This window comes from Aspergillus nomiae, assembly GCF_001204775.2.
Source record: "Aspergillus nomiae NRRL 13137 chromosome Unknown contig00120, whole genome shotgun sequence".
Lineage (NCBI taxonomy): Eukaryota > Fungi > Ascomycota > Eurotiomycetes > Eurotiales > Aspergillaceae > Aspergillus > Aspergillus nomiae.
This window is the reverse complement of record NW_015378175.1, coordinates 38,203-55,454: the sequence shown is the minus strand read 5'-3', so window position 1 is coordinate 55,454 and position 17,252 is coordinate 38,203. Positions and strand designations below refer to the sequence as shown.

Genomic DNA, 17,252 nt, shown 5'->3' with positions numbered 1-17,252 from the left:
CTCGACCGGTCGACATCTCCATTACACCTACAAGTTCATAAGTAGCTAGTAAGGATGCAGGATAGTAGAGCTTGGACTAACACAAAACACATACAAGAACACGGAGACGAACTAGCAGCTTATCTACTCCACAATAAAGGACAATAATGGCAATAAGCTAACAAACATGCTTTCAACCTTCCCTAATCACATCCCCTACAATAAATATTGGTTTCTCTGAACTTACCTCGTCAAGCCAAAGTCCTCATTGCCCCCTCGCCACTATCATACCTCGTCTCATATCCCGCCATCTCCCCCTCCTGCGCCTGTTCCTTCGCACGAACCTTCTGCATGGACCGCGCACTGTGAATCATAACATGAGCCGACCTGACATCCCGTAGCAGCTCCAGCGGATTCAAATAGACAGTCCAGGCATACAATCCCCAGGGCCCACCGTGGTAGCGTTTCCGGGGGCCACTCAACAAGGTCTCCGCGTGGCCATCAGACTCGATGGCCTGATATTCTTGAGGTTGGAGGGCGCGCACCGAGGTCGAGATTTCGTAGGGTTTTGTGCGGTAGGCATAGAGGACAAGGAAAGAGAGCGGCACCATCTGTGCGCAGATTACCATTGTCGGGAGGCCCATCATCACGTCGATGTAGGTCATCGAGGCGGTGGGCTTGAGGACTTTTGTTCCTGTAAGGATGAGAAAAAGGATCTGAGTTGCTGTTAGATATCTTTTTTCTCCAGGGTCTCTTGTCTTGGGGTAAATGTCTGGCCTACCTTCTCCAGGAGAACTAGTCCGACAGTCAGCTTGAATGCCATCAGCTTGAGGAGTGGCCTGTGCTCAGTCATGTATCCCTTCATGTTCATATAGAATTGGAGGATGGCGTTGATGGCTATGGATGTCGATAGTGAGGTGATCACTTGCAGCTAATCATTTTTTATTAGCTACAATTCGAGGATACAACGCAATTATGGCAAGATAGTACATACCCAAACACGAGCGAAATGAGGCGCTGTACTATCGAGGCAGTAAACGTGTAGTGACTGGGTCACCACTTGAGAGACAGCGGCAATCCAGGTGATGACTGGGTATTGCAGCACGGAGTACCAAGTCAACTTTACAGGTCAGTATTCCTTCAGTCCTTTTTTCAGTTGCCGAAAGACCCACACTCAAGAACGCAAGACCATTCCTTTTCTTCTTCGGCTGCCACTGTCTTTTCGTCTCCAGTGAAGAAAAGAACTCCACTTTACTCTTATCATCGGGAGCCATGAAGTCGCAGAGTAGCATGAGGAAGGCATATAGAGCGACACCCTGGAGCACCTCGGTGAAACCTTGGAGGTAGATGTAGGAATTTGGAAAGCAGATTGAGATGAAGGACAGGACTTGGTAGGAGGGGATGAGGTTGCAAATGCGCATTATTCTGTCGGCAAATTATATTAGCATCGCAGAGGCCTTTCCACGTGGTCGAGGTTCTTTACTTGACTTGTTCGTTCGGATTGCTCATGCGCATCGCATGTCGTCCCATCAAGCCCAAGATTAAGACTAATACGATCGCAGTGCAGCAACCAGATACGATCATGTTGAATTGGTAGAATGTGAGCTTTCCCACGAAGGGGCCACCGCCGCCTGTTGACTTGTCCGTAAGTCCGTTATTTATCGGAGAGCATGTAGCTATCACTCACTTTGTTCAAGATGGTCAGGTATAGCACAGCCAAAGCTGCCTGCTCTTGGACTGAGAAGACCCATGTTGTATAGTAATCAAAAGCTGAACTGACGACGCTGAATAAACAATTTTTTTAGATGAAATGGAATATAGCAAATGACCGCAGTGCCGACCTATCTTATATCTACCGCCATAATTCAAATCCTCACCCAAATTTTGACATTCTGCAATATGAAAGTAGGTAGCCTTGTGAATTCCCTTGTCAGGTTGGGGCCAAAGCCCAGCTCAGCCCTAACAGCCTCACATTGCTTAACTTCCAACACCGCTGGATAGGAAGCCTGGCGAGATCGTCGCGATGACTCCGCCACGCGCATTTGGGAGCGCAAATAAGCCTTTGATCGGCGTTGTGCAGACTAATTACCCTTCGTGGAGTCCACACGCCAAGCGATTGGTAGAGACGATCGGTGGAGCCAGTATGCTTAATTTGCGCGAAATTGCGCTGTCTGTCCAGGAGTAGAAAAATAATTGCGCGGTGTATAATTTGCGCGGTCTATACACTGTAACTTGCGCTTAGTTTAGAGAGTGAAATTATTCAATTAATCGTGAATTTAAAAATAGATTTATTTGCTCGTAAAGTTAAGTATCGAAAAATTATATACACACCGGAGGTAGACACGCCCATACTACCCTAATAATCTGCACATCTATGGAATGATACACTATGATGACCTTCAGGATGAAGTAATTGTATTATCATACAAAATATTCTATAAAGTCGCAACTCATCAATCGTAATTTGAGAAGACAGAGCTCTATCCCTAACTCTATTGAATATACGAAACCCAACCTGCCATGCTAGTATTTACTGCGTTCCTCGGGGTTTATTGTGTAAACGATAGCAGACTGTCATCGAGCCCAGTAGTCGTGCCCGGGAAATCAACAGTGTTAGGAAAACCAGTTGTCGTATTCGGAAACTCGGTTGTAGATAGCGGTAGACTCCAGTCAAACATATTCTGCGGTTGAGGAATACGGTCCATTGTATCAGGATACGGCCACAGGTTCCATGCCTCGAAGGAACTGAACTGCATGGTTGGCATGGCAGGGGGCTCGGTCGTAGTTGCGGGTAGATTTACCACACCCATGGCGTCGTCCCAGTCCTTGACTAGAGAAGCCTGCAGCTTCAAACTTTTCATCAAATCGCACAGCCCGTAGACCATCTTACTGCTTGCGGCATACACACAGCCACTACTAAAGGCAGCCTCTGGCGAGTTTCCTTGGGCCACCATGGCTGCTAGCTGATGGGCACATTGTGTGAAAAGGTCGAGTTGTTTGTCAAAGCTGGAATGCAGTCTTCCTGAAGCCTTGAATCGAATCAGGTTATTTTCGACGATATTCTTGCATTGGTTCACAATCTCCATTACTATTGGACGGACTGGCGCAATGTAGTTGTTGCCACCCAGCTTTATTGTCGTGCACTCCATAAATTTGGCCAGAATCCCTTGCAGCTTGTCTGGATACCGTCCCCCAAAATGGCGCAGGAAATTGAAGAAATGCGAGGCCCTTTCAGAGTCAGGGGTTGTCATCAAGGAGTTAATGACGGTAGTACCCATCTGGGTAGCTTCCTCCCGGAGAATTTCCGTGTTATTCTGCGGTTGATCCTTCTGTGCCCTTGCTTGAAGGACTGATGTAAAGAATAACCCGAGGCCAAGCATCCTGGCAATCACTCCATGGAAACGCAGCTCTAGCAGTGAGCACATGGCCATGAGCTCATTCTGCTTTCCAGCTCCAGCTGCCTCTGACAACAACTCATACGCAGAGTTGATTTCCGCGAAGCATTTCTTTTCGCCCTCTTCAACAACGATAAATAGCCGATTGGGATTCATCCAGCATTGCCTCGAGTTTGCCATCGCCTCGATCTGCATATAGGTTGCTGTGGTCCATTTGATATGGAAGATCATGATTGGTGAACAGGGTCTTGTTTGCAATAGCACCTGATAGGAGTCGATATGCGGCTGCATCCGTTGGAGGACCTGCCGGTAGGCATGCAGGGTCATTGTCAGAAAGTCCCCAAGAAGGAATTCCTCGGCAATCAGCTGAAGTCCCTGAATAGACAGGATAAGCTCACGCTCCATCTCGACACTGTCAATGGTCATTGTCTCCATGAATGGCATGATCCCTGGCTCGGGTAATAATCTTAGCCGCTCTGCGATCCGGTATGCAAGGGTAATATACAGCTCGGCTTTAACGGATTGAGGTGCCACCCTTTTGGATGTGGCTAAAGCCGTTGGCTTGAATGTCGATAAAAACCGACAAAGAATAATGGAGTCGATATGCGTGGGAGGACTGAAGATGAACTCCTGGCCGTGGGACGAGACAGCCTGCTGTAGACTTTCTTTGAGAGACGCATTCCGACGGCGAACCTCCTCTGAGCCTTCACAAGCAGTCAGACAGAACACTGCGAAGAGCAGTTTGGTGGCGACATTATTGGTCTTGGGGTCGGTTGACAACAAGCGCTCTCTCAAATGGACCAGGCTAGGCATCCCCAGAACAAAGAGACGCTGCCATACTAATCTACCAACGGAGTTAGCCAGCTGACAAGATCAGGCGATTTCTGAGCAGATTCTACAAATTGTCAAGGGTGATAGCGAGATCATGGCTCACTATATCTGTCAGAGGAGTGCTCCACGTTGACGTCAACTGAATGTCTGCGCCAAAAGAAGCGTCCTTGGCCAATACCCCCGCGATGAAAGTGCTAGTGTTGGCCATAGAATGGTAAAGATCATCGTCAACGGATGAGGTATTGGTGGCATCTCGCGATCTTTGCAGCATGAGGTTGTCGTCTATCGCGCCCGAGAAGAGATACTGCCGGATCGAGTCCGAGAGGCTAGATGCCTTCTCCTCATGCGGGGAATTGGGCGGGTCCGACGGAGGCGATTTGCTAGTAATATTTGCGCGTTTTCCGCATTTTGCTGGCGGACGTCCTAGAAAGTTGCGCTCGATAATGCATTCTAGATCGAGAGTGCGACATCGTTCACAGCTTGTCGCTTCGGGCTGTGGAGTCCCCAGTGGACCCAAGTCCGCGGGCGAAGGCAGCACGCATTTAATTTTGCGCGCTCTGCAGCCGCGACAGATTAAACGAGCATATCTGCCTCTCGGGCCTCGTTCGGTCTTTTGCTCTTGCATTTATCAATATCGTGTCTCGCAGAAGATGTATAGGGTAGAAAGGATTGGAGATCGTGGAGGGGCTACCGGTTGACGTTCTGAAAAGCGCCCCTTGTCTGACTGATCTGACTGATCTGCACCAGCTGGGCAAACTCTGGTTATTGGTGCTAGGGACGCTTCCGACGCGGCTAATCATATCAAACTTTCGGGCGTATTGTGGGCCCTGACTCTATTCTAAGTATAGATAGACCAGCCTTGTCTGCAACGCTGATTGATAGTGGCCAAGGGAAGCTGCTGAGTGTACATAAGCACCCAGTTGGTTCGAATTCCGAAAGGACGAACCGGTCACACTAATCTCTAGATTTACTAAGTTCTTTAAGCCTTGTGAGATACCTGTGAGGAGAAATATTACACTATAGTGACCCCCTGTTAGGTCACCTCCGCGAAAAGTAGGCGCCATGGACGTGAGGATAGGGACCAAGCACCCTAGATATCCAAGTCTTAAATTAGATCTAAGACTTTACTACCATTCTTAATCAAGTTTATTATCCATACCGAGCCTAATACACCGCGAGTTCAAGGCAGGGCCTGGATCTCGGCTTTCCAACGTCCGATTACTTCCTAGGCGTAAGCCCCATAGTATCACAGGTTTAACAGGGCGCAGAATCTGGTACCTGTTGATACAGCACCCCAAGACTCAGCCCGATGCTGCAAATTTTAACCATGCAGGCGCCCAAATAATAATACTAATGCGGGAATTTAAGGTGTAGCGCAATAATTTCCGTTGTGTGTCAGGGCGGCTGTAGGCGCAATATATTGCGCTGCTTACGGCGTCACTTACGAGGTGACGAGCAGAGAGACAAATATAAAGACTTGTTAATATTCCGGAGGCTACATGCTTGAAATGATTCATCAATACTATTTCAAGACAATTTGACACCAAGATGCTTCTTAAAAGTCTCTTGCTACTGGCTGGAGCGCAGTCTGTTTTTGCCAAGTGCAAATGTGTATGTTATCGACGATTCATGTCTTTGGTTGAGAGCTCCATATCTAACCTTTGAGAATAAAGACCCCTACCGACGATTGCTGGCCCTCTGTGGACACATGGAACACCCTTAACAGCTCGGTGAACGGAAAACTTGCACGCAATGAACCCATTGCCAGGCCCTGCTACCACGGCCCAGGCTACAGCTCCGAGCGCTGTCAGAGTATCAGTTCCAACTGGACAAGCAATGTCTACCAGGCAACTTTCCCGATTGGATATAGCTATCCACTCGTGGAAAGCTGTCCCCCTATCAATGCCACGGTGGCTGGCTACCCACAGTGCGACCTGGGCAACTATCCCGTGTACACCATCAAGGCGACTACAGCGGCTGATGTTGCTGCTGGGATTAAGTTTGCAAACGATAACAATGTGAGATTGGTTATCAAGAATACTGGACATGATATATCGCAGCGGTAAGGGCTAAGTCAGAGTTTTACGACGGTATGAATACTGACGATACCAGATCGCAAGGATACGGCAGTCTATCCATTTGGATCAAGTCAATAAAAGATGGACTCCATTTTCACAAAACGTTCGTTCCTTCCAATGGATCATGCCCATCCAACTGGACTGGAAGTGCAATTACCGTAGGCGGTGGATACGTGTGGCAGGACGTATACGACTTTGCCGGCGAGCACGGTGTCATCGCTGTTGGTGGAGCAGATCCGGTAAGCTCATCATTTTCTCAAGCCAGAAATTATCCCAGCAAACTAATTATAGTCCAGACTGTCGGTGCTATTGGAGGCTTCATGCAGGGAGCCGGTCATGGCCCCGCAAGCCACTTCTTCGGACTCGCAGCAGACCAGGTTCTGGAATACAAAGTTGTACTGGCATCGGGGGAGCTTGTCACTGCCAATGCATGCCAATATACAGACCTGTTCACTGCTCTCCGTGGCGGAGGCGGAGGCACCTACGGCGTGGTCCTATCGGCCACGATCAAAGCCCACCCAACGCGTCCTGTACTGGGCCACAATTTAGACGTCATTGCACTGAATGGAAACAACGCTGCGGTTCTCAACGCGACGGGCAGAATCATGTCGAAATTAGCAGCTCTCTCAGATGCAGGGTATTCCGGTACTGCAATCCTCACGCCTTTACCTGGACCATTGGTATATACACATCCTTTCCTGAACCTACTTGAGAACAATTCCACCCAGGCTGTAGAAAGTGCCAAAGACGCCATGAACCGGCTCATCCTAGATGACCTGCTCCCACACAACGGAACCTCATATCTGGTGTTATCCACCTTCACCAGCTACCCTTCGTTCCATGCATACTACTCCAGCACCCACCACACAACCCCCGGTTCGAATAGACCGATCATGGCGTCGCGGTTCTTTGACAAGCAAACACTGGAGTCTCCAAAGAACAATCTAACAAGCCTGCTCGAGACCGTCACCACTGACACCGTGCCCAACAGCACCCTTTGGGCAACTCTGTTTAACATTATCGCCGGCGGTAAAGTTCTTGAACCTGTACCTCATACCTCTATGAACCCTGCGTGGCGGAGAGCCCATCTCCTATTCCAGCAAATCGAGGTCTGGCCTGAGAATTCCGGCACCGAGGAGATCCAACGGTTTAGAAACCAGCTCACCAACAGAAAGCTGAAAGCGATGAAGGACATGGCTCCGGACATGGGAACCTATGTAAACGAAGCAGATCCGTACGACCCGGACTGGAGACAGGACTGGTTTGGAGACAAGTACGACTGGCTCGCATCGGTCAAGAAGAAGTATGACCCGGAAAACGTGTTTTGGTGCTGGCGATGCGTCGGAAACGAGGGCTGGGAAGAGGTGACGGGAGGTGCGTGGTTTGGACCGCTGTGCGAGACTGGGAAATAGATTCAGGGAAGTAACTTGCGTTTGTTTATGCACCTATGGCTTCATCAGTATCTGAGGCTCTTTGCGTATAGTAAAGGGCCCTCTCCATTTATCTCATATAATGGAGACCTTCTGCTGCTCAATCTGCGATTGACTCTGGACTGCATCTAGCTCAAACGGGAGCTGCGGAATGGGAAATTTGGATGCGTAATACTCTGGCTTTCTCAAAGTGAATTCATATAAGTGTGAATCATTTCAGATGACGTACTTGTAGTGACATGATTTCAGTGTCATAGTGAATGATGGCTTCATTTTACTCGGCTGGTGACGCATATCCACTTTTTCCCCTGTCAAGAAAAAACTTCAACCCTCACAACTTCATGTTCTATCGGAAGTCATAACAAGCACCTTACTTTCCAGTCAAACACAAAGTCATACAATAACCCAATCATGTGGGATTACAGCTTGGAAGGACGAGTCTTTGATATCGAGGGGCGCAAGCTCCAGATTGAGGAGCAACTCACCGAGGTCCTGGATTGAAGATTGGGCCAACGCCATGTTTTAGCAAAGGTCAAAAACATCGACAATAAAATACAGTCTTTGCTCAAAATACGTTACGAACTGAACCCGAAAGATTTTGATTTCGAAGATCCACGCGAGGTTAAGGAGATCGCCGAGGAACGGTACTGCCACGAGGTTGAGGCTGCAATACTCTTAGGTGAACGTGGACTCGGTCCAAAGTATCGTACCCATGAAACTCAATACCAAGAAGAGTGGATGCCTTTCCCCGGCGGCTATATCGATTTCTTTGTCATGCAGCTCCCTCCCGGTGAGAACGTTAACGAGATCCAAGACGAGCTTACCAATCGCCAGCTCGAAAGTATCCGAACTCAGCTCGCGTATATCTTAGAGTAGGTCCATAGCTCTCTACTAGAAGACAGCTAGTACACGTTCACTTGCTAACGAATGCTGACCATCTCGCAGGACGATGCGCAAGAATGGCTATACACTGGTCCAGCAACACCCCAGCTTTCTTAACTACGATGCCCGGACAAACAAGCTTTATCTGATTGACCTTGCGGACCTCGATTTCACCAACCCGGAGACATCGTACCCGATCGATGAGGAGAGCCCGTACGTGGAAGCGTTCAACATCTGGCGTGCACCGTACAGTAAGTCTGAGAAAGGCTCGAAGTCGGGAAGAATGCCGCCATCCGGCCAGTCTACGAAGAAGGCAAATCGGCCCCCATGGAGATCCTAATCGAGGGTTACATTTGCCTGTTGTTGCTCTCCTACTCCCTGAGTCCTTTCTTTAAATGGCCAGAGTATCGCTTGTTTGCTGGTCGGGAGGCTTGACAGGCACAACAATTTAGCATCATACACAGCGAGTACCATGAGCGAGGTTGTTTAACTAAGGGCATAAATTCATTACCGAGCTATTCTCGTCAATTGAATCAAAGCTTAGAAATGTCATTGAAAGTGGTAAAATGATAGGAGACCTATAGTTCTTGCCTGTTGGGATCTTGCAAGATCGTCAAAGTAGATATCTTCGTTTGTATCTCTCCTCTCCCATATATAATAAATGCCCAATTCAATAGAGAAACAAAGCCTCCATTATGTGATAACCTATGATCAGATACTATATCTGGATTAACCGCCTTCAAAAGTACGATACTCACTGTGTCACCTCGGCTACAGCGTAGTAAATGGTCAGATCTAAACATCCTAAGATAGTTCACAACTTTCAAACTAGACCAATAAAGTACCCAGCTGCGTGAAGGACAACCCTTGTATGTCAAAACTGGATATGCTTGATAATTAAGATCCTACTCACCAATGCCCTTCACTTCTTAACTGCTTATTGCAGATACGCCAAACAGACAAAATCCTATTCATAACTACTTAGTGAAGAGTGAAATTAGCCCGACTGTTTCACAAGATGCAGTTTTCAATTAACTTAATACCTATGCACCAAGAAAGGGCGTGTACCGCTCTTAGGATATACAAAGATATGCCGAACAGTCTAACAATTTGGTCCGTAGTGCTAGTGAGATTAGGGGAACATCCTCGAGTATAATAAGCTCCCCTATATTCATCGTACATCTCTCGGCAATGGATTAGGATTAGCTTCCATTAACTTTGGGTGGAAATGCGCCTGAGAAAGAATGGGTTTAAAACACATTCAATATGGAAGTCCGAAGTAGGAATGAGTATAACTGTGCATGCACTGGTGCCTGTGAATATCGTCTCTTTCACACATTGAGGAAGCAGAGATACAGATTCTTTTGGTAATGGAGGCTTGTATAAATACCCTATCACCCACTCATTCTATATAAGTTGGAAAGTTTCCTTGAGCATAAGTGATAAATTAAGCCTTGTCCTTGGACTCCTTGACGCCAGCAATTGTCCGGAAACATGTCCTCCTCGTTGAAACTGCCAATGGCCCATCGCCAATGCCTCTGGCCCCCCATTCCAAACTTGATTACTGTTGCAGGCTCAGGACCTTGCAGCCTAGTCGATCCCAGTTCACACTGAAACCCACGCAGGTTCGGGACTGGCCAAACTTTACAAGGGAAATCAAGGACCTCCTGGACCCATACTGTGGCAAGTATGAGCCCTTTATGCCTGTTATACGTCGAGAGGTCTTTGGCGTGGCCAACGAATTAGGGGTGCAGGGATGTTTTGTCAACAACGCCCTGCACCCTGTGGGCGAGATCGCCAACCTGCTGAGGTTAGGTGTCTGTTTTGGAGACCCACAATACGGTATAAACAGACGCCAGGATGAGATCAAGAAAGGGAAAAAGCGGAAGCACGGAGCGCAGAAGACAGACAATGTGAAAGGCAAGCTTGTGCCGGATCTCGTACGATTACAGAGCCACATCCGGACATAATGCGCGCGTAATAGATGGAAAACTCTCAAATAACGACGAGACTTTTGATAGTCAGTCCCACAGGGCAAAGGTGATAGTACTGACCACATATCAGACATTGACTAGTCATCATGGGCCATCCGCAGCAAAACTGTGGTGTGAAAGGGAAAAGATCACGTATAATCCATTTCGGCCGCCTCGAAAATGGAAGGGTTCTTTTGTCGGGCTTTTCGAGATTGCTGTCTTTGATAAGGCATATACAATGCGCAATAGGGAGGCACAATTACCCATTACCGCGAAGTGGATGTTGGCCAGGGGATTCCGCCTGGTAGCCGATTGGCCCGGAAAGTGGGTTCTTCCGGCCGCTAAGCAGTCCCACAAAGGATAGCTTTCTAGGCTTAAATAGTTTGAGAGAGCGAGAGGCAAGCAATCAATGAAGGCTTAAAGATGGTCCCTAATTAGAGCCTTGACAATGGATATACGCGGGATTCAATCTCTTGCTAACAGGGACACTACTCTTTAATAGTATGTATAATTTCTCTGGATATGCGGGCTTTTTGCTAAAAGACAATCATGTTGCACCAGAGCAATTGACAGCCGACCTCTTTAACCTACCAAAGGGACATGAGAAAGAAAGGTTGTTCCTTACGAAGACGGCAAGACACATGCCATCAGAGCATAGGGCGAGGTAAAGACTTACTGGGCATTTACTCCCAAGAAGCATCAGACATGGCATGAGTTTATCTTCGACAAGCTAGGTCAGTAACCATGTACTGGCATTTATCTAGATTCTATATGCTCACTGTAGTTTCGATACATATAGATCAGCTTGTCAGGTATATAGACGACCACTATACTCGGTACGGACTTTTTGCAATCTACGAGTATAACTGGTTTGTCAAGCGGATCAACAACGCCCACTTTGTCATGTCCCCACCTATATGCACAACAGTACAGTCATCTGCAAATAGCGTTTCACTGCGAGAATGTCTTCTTGGTGTCTCATCCACTTGTCTATCCTTGAACGGGCCTAAGATCATTGATCCTACCGCTATTGCTGCGAGTTACACAGCCCTTTCAGTGTAAATGTTGCGAATGATCTGCCGGTTGAAGAGATCAGGCAGCTCACCACATGGATGCGCAGCCTGCCACCCTTCACGGGGTTGGCCCTCGACCGTGTGTTTCGCAAGTCAATTTCTACATGAAGCAAAATTATACGCGCTACGGTTTTATTATAACCGATCGTGAACTTGTCGCTATCCGGCGGCTCGATAGAAATGGCAATTTGGATCTAAAGAAAGTATAACTACAGAATCTCAGTTATCAATTGGACGCAGAGTTCCCTCTAAAAGGTTGTATGTACAACTCACTAGTATGACTATGACAACAGTGGGAGGTGCAGCTATATAAATAGAGCAACATATTCTTTATTAGCAAGAAACTTACAGTTACTATTGCATTTAACTATAGGGCAGACAATAGCAAGCACTACATATACTCAGCAGACTATCAATAAAACATCAATTGCAGGAAAGCAAAGCTATAATATCAGAGAAGACATTAGGAAAGTCCATCTACCTTCCAAAGATGCAATCAATGGAGATACCAGTCCTGGTTATTTGCTGCGAGTATCCCCAGATACCAGATTGCAAGTAATGCAGTTAGTCTCGGCTGTGAAGCGGTACCCTTTGTAGTCCAGGGGATAGATGCTGAGAGCTCCAAATTGCCGTTTCTATCGAGCCGCCGGATAGCGACAAGTTCACGATCGGTTATAATAAAACCGTAGCGCGCATGATATTGCTTCATGTAGAAATTGACTTGGGATAAGACCTGTTTAAATTCTGTCCAACTATAGGGGTTTGGTGGTTTCTCAGATCAAGAGACCATTTGTAGGAAGGTTTGATTTTACTCGGGAGGCGGTTCGGTCTGGTTTTGGCCTCGAGATTCGGATCAAAAAAGGCAAAGTCGGGAGTGTAGTTATCAATAGTTGCAGCCATTGCACCAACATCGTAGTGCATAACAGTGAAATTACCCAGCTGTTGGGTAGACTGCATATATGAAAATCCGCAGCGAAGAGCACGTATAATCCGGTTGGTTAGATAAGAGTTAATACGGGATCTGACTGCCGCTTCAGAGTTTATTGGCCGCGGAGGAGAAGATTGAAATGGTTCATCGTCAATTCGTGCGGCAGCTAAAAGGGTCCCGTACTGTTGTTGGATAGAAGTGAGGTTGAATCCTGCCCAGTGGCCCACATTTCTGATATCACCAGCTCCGTAATTATCATCCCGTGTGTTATGTGGTGACTGTCTTTGTTCGATGATAGGCAGTAGAGGAGGGCCATGTTGTAAGTACGTCATGAGGCTAACTTGGGTCGCCATGGTATATCAACAAAAAGAAAAGAAAAAGAGGATGCTGTCAAAAGGATCTGCAGAAGGAAGCCTGATGCTGATACCTGTTTAGTAGGGGCTTAGGAACTAACCCAAAGGTTTTCCTTTGGATATGATTTCATGGGCGCGTAGGAAACTACCGAGATACTGACTGGGGGGATTGGCCAAGGAGAGAAGTCACATGTGCCGCACTTAAATTGGCAAGTGGGCGCTTATGACATCGAATCTTCGAAAGGGATGAACATGCAACTTCATATCTGACTGTGTTATTCGACCACCCAAGTTGCAAAGCCAACACACACACAACTTGCATTCAACCCTCGTCTTCTGCTTTGTACTTGCGATCTCCACATAGCCCTCATGTCTCTTGAAATTGATGTGAAACTACTATCTGAGGTTGAATTCCTCGAAACGCTGAAGGAAAGTAAATACTCAGTGGTTTTCAAAGTCCGTTTCCAGGAAAGGATATGTGTTATGAAAGTGGTAAGTATTCTGAGTTATTTACTGGCTTCTTGCTTATGACTGAAGTATCATGATAGAGGCCCGTCTGAGTATGATCCCCCTGACCGCGAAGTCAATCTTTTTATTTCTGAGTCTACCGCATACCATCGAATGAAATCGAAGGGCTTGTGCGAAAGGGGTGTTGTCCCAGATTTTTACGGGATAATGAGAAATATTCAACCGACGGTTTCTCCAAATCTTCATATGTTTTTTGACGACAGACTGCCGCCTAATGCTACTTTTATCGAGTATATTCCCAATCTGCAGTCAATAGCCCTATCCAACTTTTCAGTAAAACGGCTCGCTAAACTCCGCGAGATTCTTGATGATATTCACAGGGTACAAGTTCTTCATGGTGATCCAATGCCCCGCAATATGATGGTATCTTCAGGGGAGTACGAGAGGGTGCTCTGGATAGACTTTGACTCTGCCCAAACATTTTCAGAGGATGGTCGTTCACCAAGACAAGAAGAGTGGATCGAAGAAGAGGATGAGCTGGTGGACTATTTCATTGATGCCTTAGTAAGTTCTAGTGTTCTCGCTACGGCTTTTCCTGACAGTCAAATAGGCTCAGGATTTCAAAGAAGGGAAGCTGAACCGTGCATATTCGTACTATTATGAGTGGTACATATAGGCGGGAAAAAGACCTAGCTGGAGAATAGTACTTTGTACACAACGTTAAAACCTGGTGCTCTAGATATCTTCAAACAAGTAATATCGAGTCGTTGGTTCTTATACCATATTAGTTCTTCTAGTGAAATCCAGCATCAGATACATAATTGAATGACGATTAGGTGGTGGACTTTTCTGTATATTGTTATCCTTTTCTTTTTATCTGTCGGTCTCTTTGAAAAGAATATATTTGCCTTCTCTCTGTCAGTTTTCAGGGTCCTAAAACAGACTGAATAGCTGGTAATAACTTATCAGACTGATTCTAAACTGCAATGAAAGCCAGGGTCTATGTACGAGGAGCTTGGAATTTATTGGTAAACCCAGCCATGCTGTGGCATATGCACTTCTGCGCTCGAAAAGGCGCAATGTCTCACCGGTTCCCTCCCTTCCACCTCTCCCCATTGAAGCGGCAATACTGATTCATCTTCTCGAGATAGGTCCGTTGGATTCGCATTGGCATGACAAGCGGCTGCAATAGCCAGACTACAGCTCCCGGCGACTGGCATCCCAGACTTGAAACGTCTGAAGCTCAATCCGATAAGAGCACCCAGAGCGACAGCTCCAACCGAAATGGTTGCCACAATGGCCACTGCCGAATACCCACAGGTTATTATATCGTTGGTGGGATCTCGTTCCTGATCCACCGTGTACGCTTCGATCATGACCAGGAAAAGGCTCTCGGATATGAGCCAGTGCACGAGCGTTGATACAATAATGAATGGAATGGCGTAGCGGTATGGCATAGAGAGGAAGTACGTGCTTCGTTGTGTGCCCATTGGCTCGGAAGAGACTCGCAGTCCTTTCCGCTGGTTTGCATACTGACTCCATTCATGAGCTAGGGCCATGGTCGTGATAAGACCGTTACATGCAAAATATAGCATGGAGAGTATGAGTTGGGGTAGATTTGCCACTAGGGTATTGGCCACCACTGACGAAATTGTGTATCCCCCAGAAGAGATCAGTGTTTGGGTGCTAATTTGCCCTAGCCCGACACTCCAGATCCCGGTCGAGTCGAAGGAGAGCATTAATCCGAGCGCAAGGAGGGAGCCGCAGGCTACAAGAGCAACTGAATAACTGCATATTATCAGTCAATTCATTTTTATTAGCAATGTAGAGAACTAGACAGAGATGGAGGTCGAGTACTGACCATGTGATCCCAAGTGACCATCTCCTGCGAGACATAGCCGACCGCCATCTTTTTGGGTTTGCATCGAACTTCATGGTTCTGCTGATTCTGGAAGATTTTCTTACAGATTCCATAGTCAATAGACACATGCCTCGCGAGCACTGGTCGGGTGCTCTCAAGAAAGATGAAACTGCGTCACCAGTGGTAAGAAGGGGAGAGTCCTTCAAGTTGAAAGCGACATAGCACAAGACTATAGCCTTCACAATATTAAATGCGATCACAATGACCACCAAATACAAACTGTACTGTAGCTTGCAATGTGGAGTAGGCTCCTCAACAAGGCAGTACTCTGATTTGTACCCACCCACTGTCCAATTGTTTTCGGCTACTCGAGCTTGGACTTGTGGTAGAGAAGTGATGCATGGAGTCAATTGCCACTCATATTTATGATGTTCCAAGTCTTCACATATCCAGTTATATCCACTTGCACCGACAACGGCTACGTTAGTTTTAAAGACCTGTTGCGTATACACAAGATTGAAATGATCGGCCGGAGTGGCGTTGCCTGTCACTAAAATGAGACTGCCATATGTCGACTGAAATGCAGTGGCATACGCATTGACACACGCGGAATTGTCAAGTCGGCGTAGGGTGCCGTTTTGCGCTTTCGCATGCAGTCTGAGAGCTACTTGTCGGTTCCCGTTATCCCCAAAGTCCGATTCTATAACCGAGACAGCGGTGCCATTGGGTGAACCGTTTGCGGCAAAGACATGATAAGCGTTGGCGGACACTGACGAGAAAACGGTAGAATTGTACCTAAGGCTGATTATTAGTTGAAACTTACAAGATTATAAGACACGTTGAGAACGCGACGAAGCAAGACGCGTACATCAAATGGAGAGGAAGAGAGGAGAAGGCTAAACACATCCACAGCCAGAACCGTTTCTTGGTTATTTGGGACAGGTTTCGCACACTCAACACACCGACGTCGAGCCATTGTCCGGTTCGATGGGCTGTGTCAACCTCTTTCCTCGTTGGTGCACCCAAAACCTGCTGCTTTATAGTGAGTTTGTGTATGCGTATGGTGTTAAGAAAAGTGTCTCAAGCATACCATACAGTAGTTGCTTGCACTCAAGAGGCCGGTGCTTAAAATGTTAATGACCAAGTGAAAGCCTATACCAGCATTCCGGACCTTCTTACAGTCCCCCGCGTAGAGGACTCCTTGACCATCTTGAACATGGCGATGCTGAACAGCCCATAAGGTAAAGCCTAGATTGAAGACAAGCACAACCACGGAAATCACGCATCCGAACAAAAGCGTGCGCCTCCAACCAACGAAACGTTCTTTAAATGACTTCGGCCTATTCCTGTCTGATTGAATGTCTGGATGTCTGAATTCATATTGGTAATCTTTGTTCTTGCTTGAATTGCCATCGGAACGCATCAGTGGTTCCGCATCTCGTCGAAGAAGCGTCAACTCCATATGTTGGACGTGGAGTGAGGACTGTATCAAGTTGAAGCAGACAATGGACGCAAATTAAGAATATTTTGGTTTCGGGGAAAGGCTGGACTTGGGGCTCTCATGACTTTGACAATCCCCCTAGGGGACGACATAAAACTTAGAGGCGTCTCTATTTATTTGATTCTGGGCTGTGCTCGGTCGAAGGCAGCCATGTCTGGACTGCTTAACCCGCGGCTCAAATCCTTCGCGTCAGGTTATCAGAAAGATTAAATGGGTGCCTCGTATTCAGTGATGCCGATCACAAACGGACCCGCTGAGCCATTCGCGACTTCACGGGAACTGTTTTAAGTTCAGCCAGGAATATGTTCAAGTCCTGTGATAGGGAAGAGTAAAATGCTCCTGTCTGGATATGGGGTTTTGCCTGGATGATCCCGAGCGCTATGGATCGACCTCTTCCACTAACTGTTGGCTTGCGCACATACCCCTGCATGATTTGGTCAAGCTTCATTGCATCGTTCGCGTATCCAAATCTCCTCATGACCAACGATTATCTGATACAG

The 17,252-nt window shown here is 47.1% G+C and overlaps 8 protein-coding genes across 8 annotated transcripts; 5 read left to right on the top strand and 3 right to left on the bottom strand.

Annotated features, from left to right (window-relative positions):
* Nucleotides 1-230: 230 nt before the first annotated feature.
* Nucleotides 231-1,730, bottom strand: ANOM_005219 (OSTA/TMEM184 family protein; the record flags this gene model as incomplete). The annotated part of the gene is made up of 6 exons (XM_015550476.1): nucleotides 231-695; nucleotides 761-910; nucleotides 974-1,099; nucleotides 1,152-1,404; nucleotides 1,463-1,610; nucleotides 1,667-1,730. The coding sequence occupies 6 exons, from the start codon at nucleotides 1,728-1,730 to the stop codon at nucleotides 231-233; spliced, it is 1,206 nt and encodes a 401-aa protein (XP_015407241.1).
* Nucleotides 1,731-2,528: 798 nt separating this feature from the next.
* ANOM_005218 (Zn(II)2Cys6 transcription factor domain-containing protein) lies at nucleotides 2,529-4,830 on the bottom strand (the record flags this gene model as incomplete). Its single annotated transcript, XM_015550475.1, has 2 exons — nucleotides 2,529-4,218; nucleotides 4,274-4,830. 2 exons carry the CDS (start codon nucleotides 4,828-4,830, stop codon nucleotides 2,529-2,531), a joined length of 2,247 nt encoding a protein of 748 aa, XP_015407242.1.
* A 923-nt stretch (nucleotides 4,831-5,753) lies between these two features.
* On the top strand, nucleotides 5,754-7,695 carry ANOM_005217 (FAD-dependent oxidoreductase; the record flags this gene model as incomplete). The annotated part of the gene is made up of 4 exons (XM_015550474.1): nucleotides 5,754-5,816; nucleotides 5,879-6,267; nucleotides 6,318-6,522; nucleotides 6,580-7,695. 4 exons carry the CDS (start codon nucleotides 5,754-5,756, stop codon nucleotides 7,693-7,695), a joined length of 1,773 nt encoding a protein of 590 aa, XP_015407239.1.
* Nucleotides 7,696-8,124: 429 nt separating this feature from the next.
* On the top strand, nucleotides 8,125-8,935 carry ANOM_005216 (uncharacterized protein; the record flags this gene model as incomplete). Its single annotated transcript, XM_015550473.1, has 3 exons — nucleotides 8,125-8,202; nucleotides 8,272-8,585; nucleotides 8,659-8,935. 3 exons carry the CDS (start codon nucleotides 8,125-8,127, stop codon nucleotides 8,933-8,935), a joined length of 669 nt encoding a protein of 222 aa, XP_015407240.1.
* A 1,192-nt stretch (nucleotides 8,936-10,127) lies between these two features.
* Nucleotides 10,128-10,932, top strand: ANOM_005215 (uncharacterized protein; the record flags this gene model as incomplete). The annotated part of the gene is made up of 2 exons (XM_015550472.1): nucleotides 10,128-10,535; nucleotides 10,660-10,932. The coding sequence occupies 2 exons, from the start codon at nucleotides 10,128-10,130 to the stop codon at nucleotides 10,930-10,932; spliced, it is 681 nt and encodes a 226-aa protein (XP_015407237.1).
* A 277-nt stretch (nucleotides 10,933-11,209) lies between these two features.
* ANOM_005214 (uncharacterized protein) lies at nucleotides 11,210-11,850 on the top strand (the record flags this gene model as incomplete). The annotated part of the gene is made up of 3 exons (XM_015550471.1): nucleotides 11,210-11,232; nucleotides 11,333-11,624; nucleotides 11,689-11,850. 3 exons carry the CDS (start codon nucleotides 11,210-11,212, stop codon nucleotides 11,848-11,850), a joined length of 477 nt encoding a protein of 158 aa, XP_015407238.1.
* Nucleotides 11,851-13,291: 1,441 nt separating this feature from the next.
* On the top strand, nucleotides 13,292-14,066 carry ANOM_005213 (uncharacterized protein; the record flags this gene model as incomplete). The annotated part of the gene is made up of 3 exons (XM_015550470.1): nucleotides 13,292-13,414; nucleotides 13,460-13,954; nucleotides 14,001-14,066. The coding sequence occupies 3 exons, from the start codon at nucleotides 13,292-13,294 to the stop codon at nucleotides 14,064-14,066; spliced, it is 684 nt and encodes a 227-aa protein (XP_015407245.1).
* A 346-nt stretch (nucleotides 14,067-14,412) lies between these two features.
* Nucleotides 14,413-16,713, bottom strand: ANOM_005212 (uncharacterized protein; the record flags this gene model as incomplete). Its single annotated transcript, XM_015550469.1, has 4 exons — nucleotides 14,413-15,178; nucleotides 15,252-16,046; nucleotides 16,120-16,283; nucleotides 16,342-16,713. 4 exons carry the CDS (start codon nucleotides 16,711-16,713, stop codon nucleotides 14,413-14,415), a joined length of 2,097 nt encoding a protein of 698 aa, XP_015407236.1.
* Nucleotides 16,714-17,252: the final 539 nt, after the last annotated feature.